This window comes from Dasypus novemcinctus, chromosome 23 (assembly GCF_030445035.2).
Source record: "Dasypus novemcinctus isolate mDasNov1 chromosome 23, mDasNov1.1.hap2, whole genome shotgun sequence".
NCBI lineage: Eukaryota > Metazoa > Chordata > Mammalia > Cingulata > Dasypodidae > Dasypus > Dasypus novemcinctus.
Window position 1 is genome coordinate 58,938,902 of NC_080695.1, and position 20,534 is coordinate 58,959,435.

The 20,534-nt window shown below is 42.1% G+C and overlaps 1 protein-coding gene across 3 annotated transcripts in view; it reads left to right on the top strand.

Moving 5' to 3' along the window:
- Nucleotides 1-20,534, top strand: part of SNX29 (sorting nexin 29) — a 627,210-nt gene that overhangs the window by 300,021 nt on the left and 306,655 nt on the right. For all 3 annotated transcript variants that reach the window (XM_058286440.2, XM_058286438.2, XM_071211343.1), the window contains one exon: nucleotides 18,076-18,182. In XM_058286440.2, coding sequence (XP_058142423.1) covers nucleotides 18,076-18,182 — 107 coding nt within the window. The remainder of the gene's footprint in view (nucleotides 1-18,075; nucleotides 18,183-20,534) is intronic.

Sequence of the window (20,534 nt, forward strand, 5' to 3'; positions counted from 1 at the left end):
TAATGGGAATGAGGAGGAAATGGAACAACTCATGTGATATTTAGGATCTGGTAAACATTAAGAGTGTTATCATTGTTATTCTTTCTTTTTGGATAGTTGCCTACCCTCCAGAATAGTTGTCTGGAGCAGGTGATAAAGTGGGTTGTAGTCACCTTTAAGAGACTATGAGCTCTCTATAGTATGTGGATTGTCATTTTCTTGTTGGTTTAGTTGGTATTCTTACCCTGTACCTGTTCCATGATTTACAGGGGTCCAGTACATGCACAAAAAGGGCATCATAATGTAAAAATGGATTTTTTTTCCCTGCAGTGCACATTACTTTTATAATTCAAAGAAATAATCTTTTATAAAAAAGATAAAAGAAAGCATAACTATAAGGTCTGAGAGCCAGGCTAAGCACATCTTGTCAGTTAGATGGTATTCCTGTGGAAGTGACAAATTTTATATTGGTAACTGATTTTCATGGTAAGTTTAGACGTTCAGGTTCAAAAGTGATGTTGGTCAGTCAGTTGGGAGGTATTGAGATTCTAATTTGTGCCCCATCTGGTTCTAGACGTTTTGTGGGTTCAGAGAAACAAGATGGAGTCTGTCTTTTAGGAACTTCCAGTCTAGATAGCCAAGGTCATGATCTAATGTTCCATTAACTCCTCTAACAGCTACCCCACCAGGGCTACTTACAGACCATCCTTCCTGTGCCAGGCACCCTGCTAGTCACTTCACCTGTTTCCTTTTTAAATCCTCCAGTGGTACCCAACGAGATAGGTGCTGTCATCCCATCTTCCCCACACAGGAGACCGGGCGTAGGCAATGTCTGCACAAAGCCCCATGGCTGAGCCTAGGTCTGATTGACTCCAGCCTCTGGGCCTTCTGTGCTATTAGTATCAGGCCCCTCTCATTCTGCTCACAGATGTCATCTTTTACCTGCACCTCACCACTGCCTGTGGTGTGGCTCCAACTCCGAGGGTTGAAGGAGTTCAGAGAAACCCTCTGCATAGATTTTTTTTTTAAGATTTATTTTTATTTATTTCTATTAGTTTCTTCCCCTCACCCTGTTCTCTCCATCATCTGCTCTCTGTGTCCATTCACTGTGTGTTCTTCTGTATCTGCTTGTATTCTCATTAGGTGGCTCTGGGAACCGATCCTGGGACCGTCCGTAGTGGGAGAGAGACAGTTACTCTCTTGTGCCATCTCAGCTCCCTATTCTGCTATGTCTTCTTATTTTCTCTCCTCTATGTCTCTTGTTGTGTCATCTTGCTGTGCCAGCTCTCTGCGTTGGCTGGCACTTCTGCACAGGGAGGCTTTCCTGTGCAGGGTGACATTCCGGTGCAGGGTGACGTTTCCACGCTGGGTGGCACTCCTGTATGGGGCCTCATTCCCACGTGGGCCGAAACTCCGCGTGGGGCAGCTTGTTCTCACCAGGAGGCCCTGGGCATCGAACCCTGGATCTCCTGTATGGTGGACTGGAGCCCAATGTGTTGAGCCATATCCATTTCCCTCTGTATAGGTTTTTTTCAAAAATTTTTTAAGATTTATTTATTTATTTCTCTCCCCTTCTTCCCCACCCTCCCCACCCCCAGTTGTCTGCTTTCTGTGTCTGCTTGCTGTGTGTTCTTCTGTGACCGCTTCTATCATTATCAGTGGCACCGGGAATCTGTGTTTCTTTCTGTTGCGTCATCTTGTTGTGTCAGCTCTCTGTGTGTGCGGTGTCATTCCTGGGCAGGCTGCACTTTCTTTCACATGGGTAGCTCTCCTTATGGGGTGTACTCCTTGTGGGTGGGGCTCCCCTACATGGGGGACAGCCCTGTGTGGCCAGTGCTCCTTGCGCACATCAGCACTGCACATGAGCCAGCTCTACACGGGTCAAGGAGGCCTGGGGTTTGAACAGCAGACCTCCCTTGTGGTAAGCAGATGCCCTATCCATTGGGCCAAGTCCGCTTCCCTGCATAGGTTTTTGAAATACTTAAGCACAGGTCATACAATTTTCCAATGAAGGTGTCGATTGCCATAAACTTAAGAGTAACAGATTAACAGTTTCTGCTTCTTACTTTCTTGTTCTGTAGCTGATGGGGTAGGATACATTCCACTCTTCCGCTTTAAGATTGTTTTTATTGGATGTTTTCAGATTGCAGAGGTCACACATATTGGTTGTACCAAAAAAACAATTCAAAGGTGTAGAATGAAAACACTTACTATCTACTGTTCTCCACATCCCCTGCTTACTAGTGTTAACTGCCTGGGTCTGCCTTTGTCCTTGCTTAGACAAACAGGCACACACCAAATGGAGTCTCTCCTCCGTCCCTCCATCTCTCTGTGTGTCCCTCTCTCCTTCCCACCAAAATAGAGCCACGACACATCCCTGCTGCTTGTTTAATCCCTGAACCTAGACACATCTTTATTTTAGAGCAATCAGCTTTAAAAAAAAAAACTTCAGGAGCTACCTGTGTCTCTTTGCCCATTACTGATAATGCCACTTCTCTATGCCTGACCCTTTGTGGGTGTGTAGATTGTGGGTGGGCCGGAGTTCTCTTCAGCAGTACTCACACATTGCTAGGATGAGGGCAAAAAATCTGTCTGGCACACCTGCATTGCATGTTTTATTCCAGCAAAGAAGTGGTTTTCACTGTCAAACTGCTTTTCACTTAGGGGGAAAACACAACTCTAAAGTTGCTGTCAGAACTTTTGCTAGGCTATATCACATGAGCAGGTGAAAATGTGGCTGGCCAAGGGTGTGATGACATTTTTGGTTTTATGCAGCAGTGTTTCCCAGCTGTCTTTGCATGTGTTATATATTTAAATGATCTCTTGAAGAGAGATGCAACATCTAAACAGGTGAGCAGATTTCACTTTAGAAACCTATGGGAGATGGAAACTTAGAAGAAAATAAAGAGGCTTTCTCTTTTGAAAAAGAAGCCCGGCTTTTTCACTTTGCATTTCTTTTTCTTATCTGGTTGTGTCATCATGTTTTTGATGCATCACTTCACCCCACGGGGGCCTGTGCCTCCCTGTGCCACTCAGGTCTTGGACACCTTTTTCTTTTTTTACCAGGAGGTCCCAGGGATCGAACCCAGGTCCTCCATATGGTAAACAGGAGCTCAGTTGCTTGAGCCACAGCCACTTCCCTGCATTTGTATTTTGAAAAAGTTATACTTTCATTGCTTGGAGTAAGGCAAGTGGTGGCCTGTAGTAATTAATATTCTTGTCTTGTTTAATTTTCTCAAGAGATATCATTAGCTCTGTTTTAAAGGTGAGGGAACTGAGGCTCAGAGAAAAGAAGTAATGTGTTCAAGGTCCCAAGCTAGTTAGAAACAGTTAAGCCTTGAACTAAGAGATGTGCTGTTTCTCTGCCCAAGCATTTAAAAAAATTGCATTAAAGTATATGCAACATAAAATTTGCTATTCTATTTTTAAGTATACAATTCACTTGCATTAATTACATTCACCATGTTTTACAACCATCACCACTGTCTATTTGCAAATGTCTTCATTACCCCAACCAGAAACTCTGTCCTCATTAAGCAATAAATTCCCAAACACCACTTCCCTGGCCCCTGTTAACCTCTAATTTATTTTCTGTCTCTTTGAGTTCATTTATTCTAGATATTTCATATAAGTGAAATCGTACATTATTTGTCTTTCCGTATCTGGCTTATTTTACTTAGCATAATGTTCTCAAGGTTCATCCATGTTTTAGCATGTATCAGAATTTTGTTCCTTTTTATGGCTGAATAATATTTCACTGTATGGATATATCACATTTTATTTATTCTTTCATTCACTCATAGACATTAAGTTGAGTCATCTTTTGGGCAATTGTGAATAATGCTGCTGTGAACCTTTGTGTACAAGTGTCTGTTCATGTCCCTGTTTTCAATTCCTTGAAGTGGAATTTACTGCATCATGTGATAGCTCTGTTTATGTTTTGAGGAACTGCCAAGCTGTTTTACGCAGTGGCTGTACCATTTCACATTCCCATCAGCAGTGCATGAAGATTCCAATTTCTCCACATCTTCACCAACCTTTGTTATATTTTGTCTTTTTAATAAATAGTAGTCATCCTAGTGGGTATAAAGTGTTATCTCACTGTGGTTCTGACTTGCTTTTCCCTAATGACTAAAGATGTTGAGCATTTTTTCATGTGCTCATTGGTCATTTTTAAATCTTCCTTGGAGAAATGTCTGTTTCTCCATTTTTAAATTGGATTGTTTGTGTTTTTGCTGTTGAGTTATAAGAGCTACTTATATATTCTTGATAGTAAACCTTTATCAGATACATGATTTATAACTATTTTCTCCCATCATAATGTAGATTGTCTTTTCACTTTCTTGGTAATGTTTTGTAATTCACCAGGGATCTCTCTGGTACTGAAATTTCCTTTGTTGGGAGGGTTTTCCCCCCCACTGATTCAGTCTCTTGTTATAGGTGTGTTAAGAGTTTCTTTTTCCTTTTGAGTAAGTTTAGGTAATTTGTGTGTTTCTGGGAATTTGTTCATACCATCTATGTTATTCTAACGTTTGTAGTACAGTTGTGCATAGTATGCTCTTTATTTCTGTTAAGTGAGGAATAATGTCCCAACTTTCCTTTCTCATTTTAGTCATTTGTGTCTTCTTTCTTTGCCCATATAGCTAAAGGTTTGTCAATTTTATTGGCCTCTTCAAAGAACCAGCTTTTGGTTTCCTTGATTTTGTTTTTTATTATTTTTGCACATTTTTGAGTCTCCCCCTTCCCTAAGGCTTGCTTTGTTTGTTGATTGTTGAAAACTATAGTAGTCCATTTGTTCAGCAATTTTTAAAACTATTTTTGCAAAGTCTGTATTCCTTGTCTGTGGTCACTGAAGTCTGTGTCCCTTTCGCTTGTGTTCAGCTAGTATTTTGACAGGGATTTCCTCAAATTCCAGGAGTAAAAACCCCAAACAAAAGTAAACAAAGAACATCTCTGCTTGTCTTAGCAAATTGGCTCTTTGTTTGGGAGCTCCAACAATTATCCAGGCTTGCACTGAGACTGGAGAACGAGCTTGAGGTAAAAGCTTAGGGCTTCTCAGGCTTTAATGAGCTCATTTGTGACTCCTTGTCTTTGTATGAAAGAATATCCCTCTCAAATATGTAACTCTCAGTCCTGTCCTGGAGGGGTACACATGACTTTGCATGCTGTGGGATTGTTTCCTGAGCCTCCTGCTTTGTAGTAGAGAATTAACTGTATGTGAGATGGGTTTATATTATATTTTTAAAGAACTTGTTTTCAACTTTCTGGAGTGCTTGAAATTTATAGTTTTCTTGTAACACAAGTAGGGAACCAAAAATGTAAGTGTGTGTGCATTTGATGTGCATATGGAAGTAGGGTTCCTTTGGTGCTTTTCAGCACATGCTCTTGGAAGTCTGTCAGAAATGGAAATAAAGCAACGCGTGGTGAGTAGGTCTGATGGCAGGGAAGCAGTGTCTAAGGTGAGAAGAGCTTGGAGTTTTGGAATTGGGCAGACTGGAGTTTGGATTACTGAGTCCACAAATTACACTGCTTTTTATAAACCTTAACCTCTGCGTTCCCGTCTCTAAAGTGGAGATGTTATGTAACGGTATTTTGATTCTTATGTGGGATTATGCAAATTGTCCATGCCTTGCAGTGCTCACAGGATCTCAGTAAATGGTCGTACCTTGCCACTTTATTAGTCCCTATAGTGGTTTTGTGCTGTAGCCTGAGTCTATGGCAGGCAGGGTGCTGGAACCTTCTTTCAAGCAGGATGAGAGCAGCCATTTCTTTTCAATGTTATGGCTCTTGTCTGCTTTATGCCACCTTCTTATGTGGCCTGGCTTTGCACGGGGGACTCTAGGTTGAATAAATATTTATTGATTTTTGGGGAAGGATCCCTTTCCCCAAGGTAGAAATTAACTGAGTAGCAATCAGAGTTCACCTGCTGCCCTGTCTCTCAAGCCAGACAGTCTGTAACTAGAAAGCCAGTGGTGGGAACTCTCCCAAGAGATGCCAGAGACCTGCTGCCCTGGTGCCACCTGGTTTTCATGAAACGGGAGCCAAGCAGGGGATTGGAGACAGTGCTGGACTCCCTGCTGCCTGTGCTGTAGCTGTGGGCAGCCCTTACTTCTCACCCTTGTCCTCCTCAGCTTGGAGGCCTCAGGAGTGCTTGCCAGACACAGCTGTGAGCATGAGAGTGAGCGAGCCTCACGTAGTTGCTTCTTGGCTACTGCCTGGCCTGAGCAAGGCAACTTGTTGTGGGGGGAGGGACCGGGCCTGAATTTAATTCCTGACTTGCCATTTGATAGTCTGACCTCGGGCAAATCAGTTAACCCCTCAGAACTCAACTTTCCTGGGGCTAATAATATCTGCCTTCCACATTTATTGTGGGAATAAGAAATAATATAAAAAAGTGCTTAGCACTGTGCCTAGCAAGTAAGAACAGCAACCTCTGAGAGTAAGTAACAACCTCTGAGATTCATCGAGCCCCTTGGCCTGTTTTGTGCTTAATCCCATGACTCTTTGGGTTTGGGACTACGATTATTCCCATTTTACAACATGAGGAAACTGAACTTTCAAAGGTTGTGTGATTTCTCTTAGCCTTATGGTATTTATCATCTTTATGCCATTGATTCCTGCTCCAGTCTTTCCTTCAACTTCAGACCTATCCTGTTGCATTTGTCATATCTCTTCTTGGATGACTAATAGTTGTCTCAAACTCACTGTTGAAAAACCGAACTCTTGGTCATCATTCACCTCTCCCCTGCCCCACACTCACCTGCTTCTTCCTTGATCTTTGCCAACTCAGTTAAATGGCAGCTCCGTTCTTCAAAATTGCCTTGGCCAAAAATCTTGGTGTTATCCTTGCCTCCTTGCTTTCTTTCAAACCACACATCAAATCTATCAGCAAGACTCATTAACTCTGGGAAGCAGCCCAATGAATAGGGCGTCCACCTACCACTTGGGAGGTCCATGGTTCAAACCCTGGGCCTCCTTGACCCGTGTGGAGCTGGCCCACGCACAGTGCTGATACACACAAGAAGTGTCCTGCCACACAGGGTGTCCCCCACATAGGGGAGCCCCACGCGCAAGGAGTGCGCCCCGTAAGGAGAGCCGCCCAGCGCGAAAGAAAGTGCAGCCTGCCCAGGAATGGTGCCACACACACGGAGAGCTGACACAGTAAGATGACATATCAAAAAGGAACACAGTTTCCCGGTGCTGCTGATAAGGATAGAAGCAGTCACAGAAGAACACACAGCTAATGGACACAGAGAGCAGACAACCGGGGGGGTGGGGGGAGAGAAATTTAAAAAAAAAAAAAAGGAACTCATTGACTCTTCTCTTTAACCTCCCTCCATATCTTATTACCTCCTCTGCTATCCCATGGTCCCAGCCAGCATCACCACCTCCTGCCTGGACTATTGCACAGCATCCTAACCAGCTGTGTCCATTGGCTTCTCCAGGAAGCAGAAGCCAAAATGGAGTTAGGAGTGCATGGGGATGTGTAAGAGGTATAGAGGGGGTGATGCTTATGGAAGAAAAAGGGGGAGAGAAGGCCTTTGAGCATGGGTTCCTAGGGCTGTGGACAGGGAACACACCACCACAAGTCTTGGTGCAAATCTTCCAAAATCTTGCCACCCAGCGTGCAGAGATTATTTACTGGAGGGGACCCGGCATTGATCAGAAATGATCAAGAAGAGCTGTGCATCCAGAAGTGCAACAGTTGGAGGCTGCCGGCTGGCTGCAGTTCTTGCTGTGCAATGGCAGGTTCTTTCCTGAAGGGAGATCCTGGTGGCTGGCTCATCTCCCTGGCCTTACAGCTGCCTCTCAGCTCTCCTTGTACCTCTGAAGTCTCTTCTTCATTTTGCAAGTAGAATGATCTTTTTAAAATAGGTCAGATTATTCCACCTTTTGCTTAGAATTTTCTAGAGGCTTCCCATTTTGCTCAGAATAAAACACAGTCCTTACTGTAGCCTGCCAAACCCATCCAACCCCTCTCTGGCCTCATTTCCTCTCATCTTCTCCCTGGTTCATTATCCTTTAGCCATACTGACATCCTTGCTATTCCTAGAACCTGGTAAACATGTGCCCCACTCCAAGCCTTTGCACTTGCTGGCCCTGGAATGCTGTCCCCGCAAGTCTTTGAATGACTCACTCTCTCACTTTATGTGGCTTGCTGCTCAAATATCACCTCCTAAGTTGGAGCCTCTCCTTACACTTTATTTAATTAGCACTCTTCACCATTATTTTCTCAGGCTTTAACCCTGCCTTATTCCTCTTCATAGCAGTTTTCGTAGCTTGGCCTATGAAGTAGACTTCCTTTACTTTCTGAGTCCCCCTCCTAGAATGCATGCTTCATGTGGACATTCACTTTCTAATTTTTCTCACTGCTTCCCTGAACTCTAGTGTTTAGTGCCTGGCACATTGTAAGTCATCAGTAGCTAGTTGTGGAGTGAATAACTGAAGGACTTGCCCCAACACAGCCAGCTGGTCACTGTTGGGTCCTGGCTTTTATCACAGGTATGGGAGACAGCAGAGCTCATTCTCTCTTGGTCACTGTGCTCTATCTCTGCCACAGTGAGCACTTGGAAGATGATGGATATGACTGTTGAGGAGACTCTCTCCTTTGCTGAAACACCTGTGGGGCACCTGGGATACTGTGGGGGTCGTAGTCACATTGCCCAGGAAAAAACTGCTTTCTTTGTTATCTTAAAGTGTCCCAGATTTCCCATCACGCTGAAGCTGGCCTGCTGTTCCAGGACCTGGGTGCATCTCTTTTTTTCCATTAGAATTTCCTAGGAAACCAACTCTGAATTTAAAATAATTCTTTATCATCTTTCGCCACGAGCATCTCACAGTTTGCATCGGGTCATGCTAAGCTTGTCCAAATTGAAAGCAAAACAGTAACCTTATCATACTGTTTGCTGTGCTATTTTCCACTGTGTTTGAAGTTTTGCTTAAAATAATTTAGGCAAAAACCCCTGTGTGCCCTGTGGTCTCTGCTAGTGAGACTGGCATAGGGCTCACTTATCTCAGATGACTTGTCAGAGACACCCCCAAACAGAGGTGGTGGCTGCAGTAAGGTGAAAAACCGAGCAGTTCTCAAAGTTAAATGGCCTGCTAATAGTGCTAACAAACCCATAGCTTTTCTGGAACATGAAAAATAGTTCTGGTTTAAAGTAAATGTCTTTGTGTTTTTATCAAACACAGTTTCAGTTTCTGAGTATTTGGATTTAAAAAGAAGAGGCTTTTTGTTTTTGTCAAATCATTCTTTTTTTGTATGGGGTCTAATTTCTCTAATTATGCCCTCATGGAAATGCCCTAGGAGATTGTCCACTATTCAGGGTATATGCAAGTAAATAGAATGTAGAGTTTTTTGTGCTTACTGTGGGTGCTAACTAGGTTGATTGGGTTAATGTGGGAGTCTATGCTAGATCAGTAATTGTAGACATCTTCATGTTTGGCAAAAGCTTGATAAACGGAAGCAACAATGGACTTGAAATTCCTTTGTAGCAATGGACAAGTCACAGAAGTCTTGTCACTGATAAAATGGCCAGGCTGAGTTTTGAATGGAGGCTCCAATGAGATTATGCATTTGAAATACTCTGTGAGCTCCAAAGTGCCAAGCAAGGTGAAGCAATTGTATTATTTTAATTTTTATGAGAACCCTTTGCATATGAATATAATTTTCAAATTTTGGTTTGCCTATGAAATACAGCCCTTATTTCTCTTTGTTTTTTTTACCTATTTTTGTATTTTGGCCTTTTCATCATAACTTCTGTCTCTTACCCAAAACTGAAATATCCAAACCTGTAGATAAAAGTTGGTGAATACCACCAGGTGCACTCTTCACGCAGTCCTTGGCCAGGGCAAACTCAAACGTTCTGAACACTGTCAAAGTAATGAAAAATCAGGACTAAATTTATGGATGGAATATAACTGAAGAGATGGACAAAGTATGGACTAAACTTCAATGATTAAATTTTAGATTTAGGATTCCATTGCTAACCAGTGTTTTAAAGCAATGTTTTTCTTGATTCAGAACGAACTATTATTGGTATGAATAGGAAAGTATGCTTTTCTCCTGGTACATTAAATTGCCATTTTTTCCATCTCAGAGCTAATAAATCACCTTCAGGAAATATGAGTCATAAAAAAATTTGTTTTTAGTCTGATCAGTCACTCTGACTTTAAGAATTCAATCACAATTGATTCTCTCCAAGTTGATAGGTTTATTGGGGGATGTGCAGGCAGTAAGGAATGGTGTTGCAACCTGTTATTTTTGGCTCTCAAATGACTTGATGTTTCTCAGACTTTTATTGTGCTATCTTCCTTGAACACTCAAATGTCCTCTTACTCCCAGGGAAAATTGAAATCTTCTTGACTTAAAATAAAATCAAATGTTACACTTGTATAAAACCAGGCTGGTGTCTTGATGACTTCTTGTACCTCACCATTTACTTACCTTTGGCAATACAGAGGTGGGAGTTGTCTAACCTATTAAATGGGTCTCTCTATTAAATGTCATAGAAACTCAGAGTCTTATTCAGAGTCATCTATCAGGAAGTACCTGTCTAATGATTAAAGGTACTATATTAGTTAGCTATTCATGCATAACAAATTACCCCAGAATTTAGCAGCTTAAAACAAAAAACATGTATTATCTCAGACTTTATGTGGGAGAGGAATCTGGGTACAACTTAGCTGGGTGCCTCTGGCTCAGATCTCTCTCAAGACTGCCATCAGGGTGTTGCCATGTCAAGGGCCTGTTTTGGGGAGGATTCACTTCCTATCATGTGACTCTTGATTGGCTTCAGGTTCTTGCTGGCTATTGGTTGAAGATGCCACTTCCCTGTTAGGTAGGTCTCTCCTTAGGGTGGCTCACAACATGGCACCGTGAGTCACTTCTGCCATATCCTGGTCCTCAGAGGTAAGTCACACTCAGGAGGTGGGGATTAACAGAGCAGGTGAGTACCAGGTGGCAGGATCATTGGGAGCCATCTGGGAGGCTGCCTGCCAAAAGATATGCTACAGTGGGGATGAGTTTTTTATTATACTATTTGGCACATGAAAGTAGAAGTTTCTGACATGCTTGTTAAATAAAGCTGCAGGAGCCAAACCAGGGCAGTGGAGGTCAGAGAGTTGTACAGGGAAGCTTGACTGGCTAGATTCTAAGAGAACTATAAACTTACAATGGTCCCTGGTCTATCCCCCAGCCTAGAAGGCCAGAATGCTTTTTTTTAGTCTACCTCCTCCAGTTGTGATTCCTCTTAAATATACTCACAGGGCCTAATGCCTGGAGGGCAGAATGCCAGCAATTTGATTTCCACTGAGATGTGTAGACATCAAGCAGGCTGGGGTGCCATGACAGCCTGATGGGCATGATCTCATTGTTTAGGAAAGTATCCTGGACCAGGCAAAGGTCGGGAGGTCATTTGAAGAGCACAGAGTCAGAGCAGGGGCTGTGAGTAATAAATAAGGCTTGGCTATATGTAGTGTGCTAGTGCTGGACTCTGCTAACCAGCACATCCCTCTTCATGATGAGGGCGCCGGCCAACATCCTTCTGCCCTGGCTGCCCTGCTCTGCGGGACGCTGCTCCGACTTGACCTGTTCTAAGTCTTCCCCTCAAATTCTCATTAACACAGTTTAAAAAAATTGTAGTTTGTTTTTTATTAAATCGTGAGTTTGCACGGAGCCTTATTATAAAAGACATTAGACCTCTAGCTGCCACCCTCTCCTGTTTCTCCCTCCCCAGAAGCAATGGCTTTGATTCCTTTTTAACTGACTCTTTTGGTAGTTGCCTCAGTCTCTCTTTGTCGTATGTATATATTGCCACCTGTTGACGATTTTGTCATAGGTATTTACTGATTTCTTACTATGGAAGGTCTGAAGAATGACCCCACAAAACTCTTAAGTGTGGCACGTGTACACACACACACACACACACACACGTACCTTCCTGGCACAGTCATAGCATCGTTTTGGTTCGATCACTGTTCAGTGATTATGTTGTTATGACTGTGCAAATGCTAGTCACGTCTGAACCATAAGATGATATATGATCATTATTTTTCTTCTCTAGCGCAAGTTTTTGATTTCTCTGGTGTTAATAATTGTCTTTTGTTTTTTGGGTTTTTTTTCCTGGTGTTCTCTGTGTTTATCACTAATTTCAGTCCCAGTTCTCAGTTATGTAACGCTTCCCTTGGTATGTTTGGCCATGTCAAGTGGCCTGTCTGTTCTGTCCTGAGGCATTTGCCCTCAGATCCTCTGACCTGCTTGAGCTAGAAGAAGCCTGGCTGCCCTGTGGACCTCCATACCATACTCTCTGACTCATTTGCAAAAATAACTTTATCAAGATATATGGTTCACATACCATTATAATTCACCCTTTTAAAGTGTACAGTTCAGTGGGTTTTGTTTTTATATTTTTAAGATTTCTTTGTCTTAATTTATTCATTTATCCTCCCCTCCCCCATTGTTTGGCTCACTGTCTGCTTGTCTTCTTTTTAGGAGGCAATGGGAAACGAATCGAGGTCTCCCATGTGGTAGGGAGGTGCCTAATTGTTTGAGCCACCTCCACTCCCTGTTTGTTATGTCTCTCATTGTGTTTCTTCACTGTGTATTTTGGTTGAGTCATCTCACTGCATTATCTTGTTGTGTCAGCTCACTGAGCCAGCCCGTCACATCAGCTGTGAAGCTGGGACCTCCCATGTATAGGCAGGAGCCCAGCTGCTTGAGCCATACCTGCTTTCCGTCAGTGGGTTTGTGTATTCACAAAGTTGTGAACCATCACCACTGTCTAATTCCAGAACATTCTCATCACCCCAGAAAGCAGCCTTGTACCTATTGGCAGTCACTCCCCATTTTATATGGAAATGGCCAGCCAATGCCAATTTGGACATTTCATATAGATGGGATCATATAATATTTGGCCTTTTGCATATGACTTCTTTCACTTAGCAGAATGTTTCCAAGGTTCCTCCTTATTATAGCATGTACCAGTATGTCATTCTTTTTATGGCTGAATAATATTACACTGAATAGATAGATCACATTTTGTTTATCCAGTCATCAGTTGATGGACATTTGAATTATTTCCACTTTTTGGTTATTATGATTAATTCTCTGACTCACTTTTATGTTTGAGTCCCTATTTCATGGATTCTGTGTCTTCCTTTCCCTAGATTTCCTCCCTCCTTTTAGTGAAAGTTCAAGTTTTTAAGAAGTTGCTTGTCTGATAAATATTTTTTTTTTTAATTAAAAAAAAAATTTTAATTTTTAATTTTTATTTCTCTCACCTTCCCTCCCTCCCCCCTGCCCCAGTTGTCTGTTCTCTGTGTCCATTTTGCTCCGTGTTCTTCTTTGTCCGCTTCTGTTGTTGTCAGCGGCAAGGGAATCTGTGTTTCTTTTTGTTGCATCATCTTGTTGTGTCAGCTCTCCTTGTGTGTGGCACCATTCTTGGGCAGGCTGAACTTTCTTTCGCGCTGGGTGGGTCTCTTACGGGGCGCACTCCTTGTGCATGGGGCTTCCCTACATGGGGGACACTCCTGTGTGGCATGGCACTCCTTGTGCGTATTAGCAGTGCACATGGGCCAGTTCCACACGGGTCAAGGAGGCCCGGGGTTTGAACCACGCCCCTCCCATGTGGTAGACAGATGCCCTAACCACTGGGCCAAGTCCGCTTCCCTGATAAATATCTTTATCTTACTTTTCATATGGTTTGAAACTCTAGGTTGGAAATTGTTTTCCCTCAGGATGTTGAAGGTTTTAGTCCATTGTTTTTTTTTTTTAAAGATTTATTTTTTTACTTATTTCTCCCCTCCCTCCCCCCCCCCAGTTGTCTGCTCCCTGTGTCCATTCGCTGTGTGTTCTTCTGTGACTTCTTCTATCCTTATCAGTGGCAAGGGAATCTGTGTTTGTTTTTGTTGCGTCATCTTGTTGTGTCAGCTCCCATGTATGCAGAGCCATTCCTGGGCAGGCTGCACTTTCTTTTGCCCTGGGTGGCTCTCCTTATGGGGTGCACTCCTTGTGCATGGGACTCCCCTACACGGGGGACACGCCTGTGTGGCACGGCACTCCTTACACGCATCAGCACAACACATGGGCCAGCTCCACACGGGTCAAGGAGGCCTGGGGTTTGAACCGTGGACCTCCCATGTGGTGGGCGGACGCCCTATCCATTGGGCCAAGTCCGCTTCCCTAGTCCATTGTTTTATAGCTTCCAGTGTTGCTATTCAGAAGTCCTATGTCATTCTAAGCTTTCATCTTTTATATAAATTCTGCCTCTATTTCAAAAATTTTAGCTTCTTCTCTTTGTCCCATGTTCTAAAATGTCACTGTGAGGTGCCTTAGTATGACTTTTGTTTCATCCATTGTGCTTGGTACCCAGTGAGCTCTTTTGACCTTGACACTCATGTCTATTGGTTCTGGGTCATTTCTTGAATTATATTTTTGGTTTTCCTTTTCTTTGTGTTATTTTTTTCTTCTTCTTCTTCTTCCTTTTTTGGAACTCTTCTCATTTGAACTTATGGTTCTCTATTGCCTGTTTCCCATTTTGTTAGCCTTTGGCTTTACTTTTTGGAAGATTACCTTTTATCTTTTATACCTTATATCTAGTATCCCATTTCTGCTAATGCAGTTTTGCTTTCCAGAGAGCTTTTTTTTGTTCTCTGCATGTTCTTTTTCTTTTTTTATAAATATCTTTCTATTCTTGTTTCATGACTACAGAATCTTCTCTTTCATAGGAGATATTAGTGATAGTTTGCTTTTGAAGTGTTCTTCTCCCTTAGTAGTCTCTGTTTCCTCTAAGTTGCTTTTCTCTGTCATTCATCTTAGGTACCTGTCCAAATGTAAGTAATTTATGGCTGTCTGCTGAATTGTAGGAATGGGCCACCAAAAAGGTGATGAAGAGAGCTCTGGGATCATTTACCATAGGCTTCTTGGTAGGGCAATTGGGCTATTTCACTGGCAGTGTCCCCATATCAGTCTCTGGAGGCCTTTCTCTTGGGCTGATCAGATTTTCCAGAGAATACTTTTCCAATCTTCTGCTTTGAGGTATACATTGACTGCCAGCTGGTTTGGGAATGAGTGGGGGGACAAAAATTGTGAGACCATCAAAAGTTTCTGTGTATTATTTTCTCCCTGTTTTGAGTAATATGCCCTTACCTTGAACTCAGTCCCATCCCACTGTTTTGATTTTTTCAAAGAATAAACTCTCAGTCTTCTGCTAATTATGTCTTTTAAAAAACTTTTAAATTTTATTTATTTATTTATTTATTTGGAGGTGCCGGGGATTGAGCCCAGGACCTCACACATGGAAAGCAGGCACTCAACCATGAGCTATATCTGCTACCCAGTGAGAGAGTTGTGGTTTTTTTTGGCATTTGTTTGTTTTCTTGTTTTTAGTAGGTACCAGGGATCAAACCCAGACCTTGTATATATGGGAAGCAGGCATTCAACCACTTGAACTACATTCACTCCCCCAATTGCTTCTTTTTTTTTTTAATTTAATTTTATTTATACAATTATCACATACAAAAATACAGGGGATTCTCATATGCCCCAGTCCCCATACCTCCCACATTTTCCTACATTGACAACATCTTTCATTAGTGAGGTACATTCATTGCAATTGATAAATATATTTTGAAGTACTGCCATTAAGTGTGGATTAAAGTTTACATTGTAGTTTACACTCTTTTCCATCCAATTCTGTAGGTTATGGCAAGATTTATAATGGCCTGTATCTGTCATTGCAATGTGATTCAGGACAATTTTCAAGTCCCCAAAATGCCCCCATATTATACCTGTTTTTCCCTCTCTGTCCTCAGAACCTCTGGTGGCCACTCCCTCCACATCAATGATATAAGTTCTTCCATTGCTAGAATCACAATAAGTCTATAGTAGAATATCAGTAAGCCTACTTTAGTCCATAGTTCATTCTCTAGTCCTGAGGATTCTGGGATGGTGATGTTCACTCTGCCTCTGATTGAGAGGGGACTGTGATCCCATAGGGCCGATGAATGGAACTCTCTAGCTTGCAGTTGTAAATTCTCTTGGTTCCTTGGTATGGTGTTTGTCCATCATCACCTCCATGTTTGTTGTCCTGGGTGAGACCAATGAACTGGAGAGTAGGTGTTGCCACTCCATTGAGATTCAGGGCCCAGCTGGCACATGGATTTCCCAAAGATTTAATTCTCTTGAACATACACCTACCAATTCTAGTACTAATTATAGGTTGGTATAGAAGGACAGAAGAGCCATGTGTAGGGAAACCACATCTGAGTCCAACTCTGTCACTCTGGGGAGCATAAATTCCAAAGTAGGGACCCCTGGCAAGTCACCAAACTCCTGAGCTACCTTCCCTGACTATAGTGTCTGGATGTCTCCTGAGCCCCAGGAGCCCTGCTGTTTGGGGTAGTTAGTATCTACTTTGGCAGTCAGCGAGATACTGCTGAGACTGCCTAAGTGTAACCTCTGGAATGACCTCCCCACGCACTTTGAAATCTCATTGCTTCTTGAACAGACTCTTTATCCCTTTCTTTGCTTTTTAGACCCATGTTCACCCCCCACTTTCAGAGGTGTCTATGTTAGCAGTTTCTCAGCCCTTTACCAGTTCCATTTTAATCAGATTGTAATTTGGTGTTGCCCATATCCAGCTAAGAACTGCATTTTTTCAGGTCTGTCAAGTTACTTAACAGTTATCTACTTACTTCTCAACTTCAAAAATGTTGTTTTATACCTCTCCTTTAGTCTCTTTATCCTTAAGGATGTTGCCTTTAGAGAGAATTTTTAAAATTGACTTGTTAATGGGATTTTGAGAGAGTGTGAATGTAAATTAATGTGTTCAGCCTGTCATCCAACATGAAGCCCTTTAAATTAAAAAAAAAACCCAACTATATCTGGTTACAGATTGTTATAGATCAGAGTTACTTTCTACAGGAGTAGTTTGACCTATAATCACCCCAGAGATTGGAGCAATTTAGGGTTTAAATTCCATTATGCTCCGTACTCAGGGTGTGGCTGCCTCCATGGGCCCTACCCATTTGTGGCCTGATGGAGGCTTAGGGACAGGCTGGAAAGTTGAGTCCTGGATCAATTCAGAGTGCTTCCTGTCTTTATTTAGCCTTTTCCCACTTGCACTTTCTTCTACAATGCTGCTCCCTTTCACCTCCCTGTGCTTCTCAAAATTCCTTCACTGGAAGCCAGCCTCAGATTCTTGTTTTCTTGTCTTGCCTCATTGCCATCTCTTTACAATTAATAGGGGCATCCAGGAGCCTCATTTCTCAGAACATCCAGGAAGCTGAGCCTGTACAGTTGATGCTTGTTTTGATACTTGAAGATAATCCGTATTTTAAAAACATGCCAATGGATCTTTTTCTTAACTATTTGTGCAGGAATTCTTTCCTGTTCCGGGAATAGTCCCTGTTTTTCTTGGAACTGCCTTGTACATTCCCAATTTTTAAGTTATTTGCTCTTCTCTACAAAGTAGGCAGATATGGATTTACACCTAATAGTAGAAGCAATACCCATAGGTGTCTACTCTGCTAATTTTTATTTTGACCTGGGAGCCAGTTTCTCTTTACGATTTCTTTTCATTGCAATCGTGTGTTGTTTTTAGAGATTTTCCCCCAGAGACTGCCTTGCTGTTATCCTAAATACAGTTTATAAATGCCAATTCTGATTGGTTTTACATGTAATCTGACTGCCACTACCATTTTGCCTCAGGCTGTGATAGACATTACCTCAGTGGAGAAAACTGAAACTTGGTCAATATTAAAGGATGCAAGTATAGGCTCTTATATCTTGCCGAAGCCTTGTCTGTTTCCCCTAGAAATGGAAAGTAGTGACAAGATATTTCCTCAGATTCATGGACATCTGTCTCCATAACCATACTTGCACTTTTTAATGCAGCCTGTCATTCGCATTCTTGTACTTATGTGAAAATGTTGCAGTGTTGAAATAATTAGTATTTGTTTTTTGTTTTTGTTTTTCTTATAAAGAGCTTTCTCTGTAGAGAAGCCAATTGGAAAAAAAGAAATTTGTCTTTTTATTGGGTGAATAATTTCTGATTACTGATAAAATATTTATGGAGTGTCTTCCTTTTCCTGTAGTTGTGCCCAATCTTTGGAATGCTGATGGAGAAGTTGCAGTAACTGAACAGAAGCCGGGTGAAGTCGCTGAGGAACTAGCAAGCTCCTATGAAAGAAAGCTCATTGAGGTAAGGGTGGCAAGTGTGCCGTTCTTTATTCCTGGTGTTGGTTGTTTCTGAAACTTTCCAGGAACGGCTCCAGCTTGTCCAAACAGAAATTTTAGCAAAACCACCAACCAAACATTTGCTCCACCTGCCCCCAAAGAAACAAAATAAAACAAAAAAATGTGAAAACCATTGAACTTGATAAAGAACAGGAGGAGCTGGTTCCTTGAAAATATTACAAACTAGAAACTTTTGGCACATATGGCAAGAAAATAAGGCAGAAAATGTAAATATCTAATTCTAAAAGAAGAAAACAAATGTAACCTCAGATTTGGAGAAGATTAAAAATAGGAGAGAGCATCACATACAGCTTTATGCTGATAAATTTGGAAATATGGATGAGAAGGACTATTGTCTAGGGTAACATTCATTATTAAAATTAATTGAAGATACTGAATAGAAAAAAAAAAACTGAAAGAAAGTTGTGTAAGCAATTAAAGAATGCCTTCTGTAGAAGGTAGAATGCCCAGGTGGTTTTACAGGTGATTCTCAGGAAACCCTTCAAAGCATACACAATATACTCTTTGCTCTTCATACTTCTAAAAAGCATTTTTGAAGATGTAATGATATCTGTATCTATTTCATTTTGTCAAATGTGTATTACCTTGATATAAGAAGCCTTCAAAAGATAGCACAAAACAACAACAAAACAACCACAACAACTTGAGATTAGTCTCATTTGTGCATAGAGGTATAAAAATTCTAGAAAGATAGTAGCTAATCAACTTCAGTTGTGTATTAAAGGTACAAAGCACATTAAAAAAATTCTGTTTTAGGATTTCAAGAATGGTTTAATGGCGGCGGACTTGGCCCAGTGGTTAGGGCATCCGTCTACCACATGGGAGGTCTGTGGTTCAAACCCCGGGCCTCCTTGACCCGTGTCGAGCTGGCCCATGTGCAGTGCTGATGTGCGCAAGGAGTGCCCTGCCACGCAGGGGTGCCCCCCACGTAGGGGAGCCCCATGTGCAAGGAGTGCGCCCCATAAGGAAAGCTGCCCAGCATGAAAGAAAGTGCAGCCTGCCAGGAATGGTGCCGCACACACGGGGAGCTGACACAACAAGATGATGCAACAAAAAGCAACACAGATTCCCGTGCCGCTGACAACAACAGAAGCTGACAAAGAAGAAGATGCAGCAAATAGACACAGAGAACAGACAACCAGGGTGGGGGAGGGGAAGGAGAGAGAAATAAATAAATAAATCTTTTTTTTTTTTTTTTTAAAGAATGGTTTAATGTTAGGAAATCTATCCATGTGAGTTATCTTATGGATAGGTCAAAGGAGAAAAACTGGATGATCATCTAGTTAGGTACTAAAAAGTCATTTAGTATTTTTCGTGATAAGTAAGGAATGAAAGTACTTCCTTCATGTGATAAATATTTTTTTGAAGCAGGAAACCATTATTACCCTATCAGTAGGAAAGCTGGAAGACTAAATTTTCGATTAGGCAAATCATTTTAGGCACCTGTATGTGTTGTGATCGTCACTTGGTGTTAGGTAGTATTACAAGTCATAAACACACACACAAGTATACAGGTATACTTTCAGTACTTTAATCATCTACAGTGAGTTTTATTTTTGCATTCTGGACAATATCCACTCATTATTAGGTTTTGTGACCTAGCTAGGGGCTGGTTTCAGAGGCAGGGCTTTTGAAGAGGCTTCCCTAAGCTCATTCCTGGTTCAGCCAGCTATTGTCCTGGTCAGTTTTGTACAGTTCCTAAAAGAACTCCACAGAAGAGAGGTGACTTTAGAGGCAATGTGAGTTCTAACTCAAGGAAACTAAAGGGCAAGGGAAGATGGTTTGTTAGCTGAACAGGCTGGATTAAGAAGAGTTAAAAACCAGGACAGAAAGGCCTGGGGCCTGGAGAGATTGTCCATTTCTGTAAGACCTTTCTCTACCACTATGCCCATCCTTAACGGCCCCTTCAGTGGGAAGTCACGAGACCCTGAGGCAGCTGGTGGCAGTGCCTGGGTGCTGGACCATCAGTCCATCCATGAAAGCCACTATTGGATAGGGAGATAGATTCCTTTTCCTTAGGATGGTGACAAATCTGTGTGCTCCCCCCGCAATGGACTCTAAGTTCCTGGAAAGCAAGGATGTGTCTTTTTCATCTCTGTATGCCAAACTTATTGGCAAATGGTGGGTACTAAATAACCCTTGAATTAAAGTATTTTTAAGTTCTCATAGACAGGGATGTCAGTGGTCTGTTGAATGAATGAAGGACTCATGAGGTAGGAAGAGTGAAAGGGCTCCAGCTGAGTAGGTTGAAAGGGTCTGTTCATGGCAGGGAAGCAGGTCAAGACGTTTGGTGTAA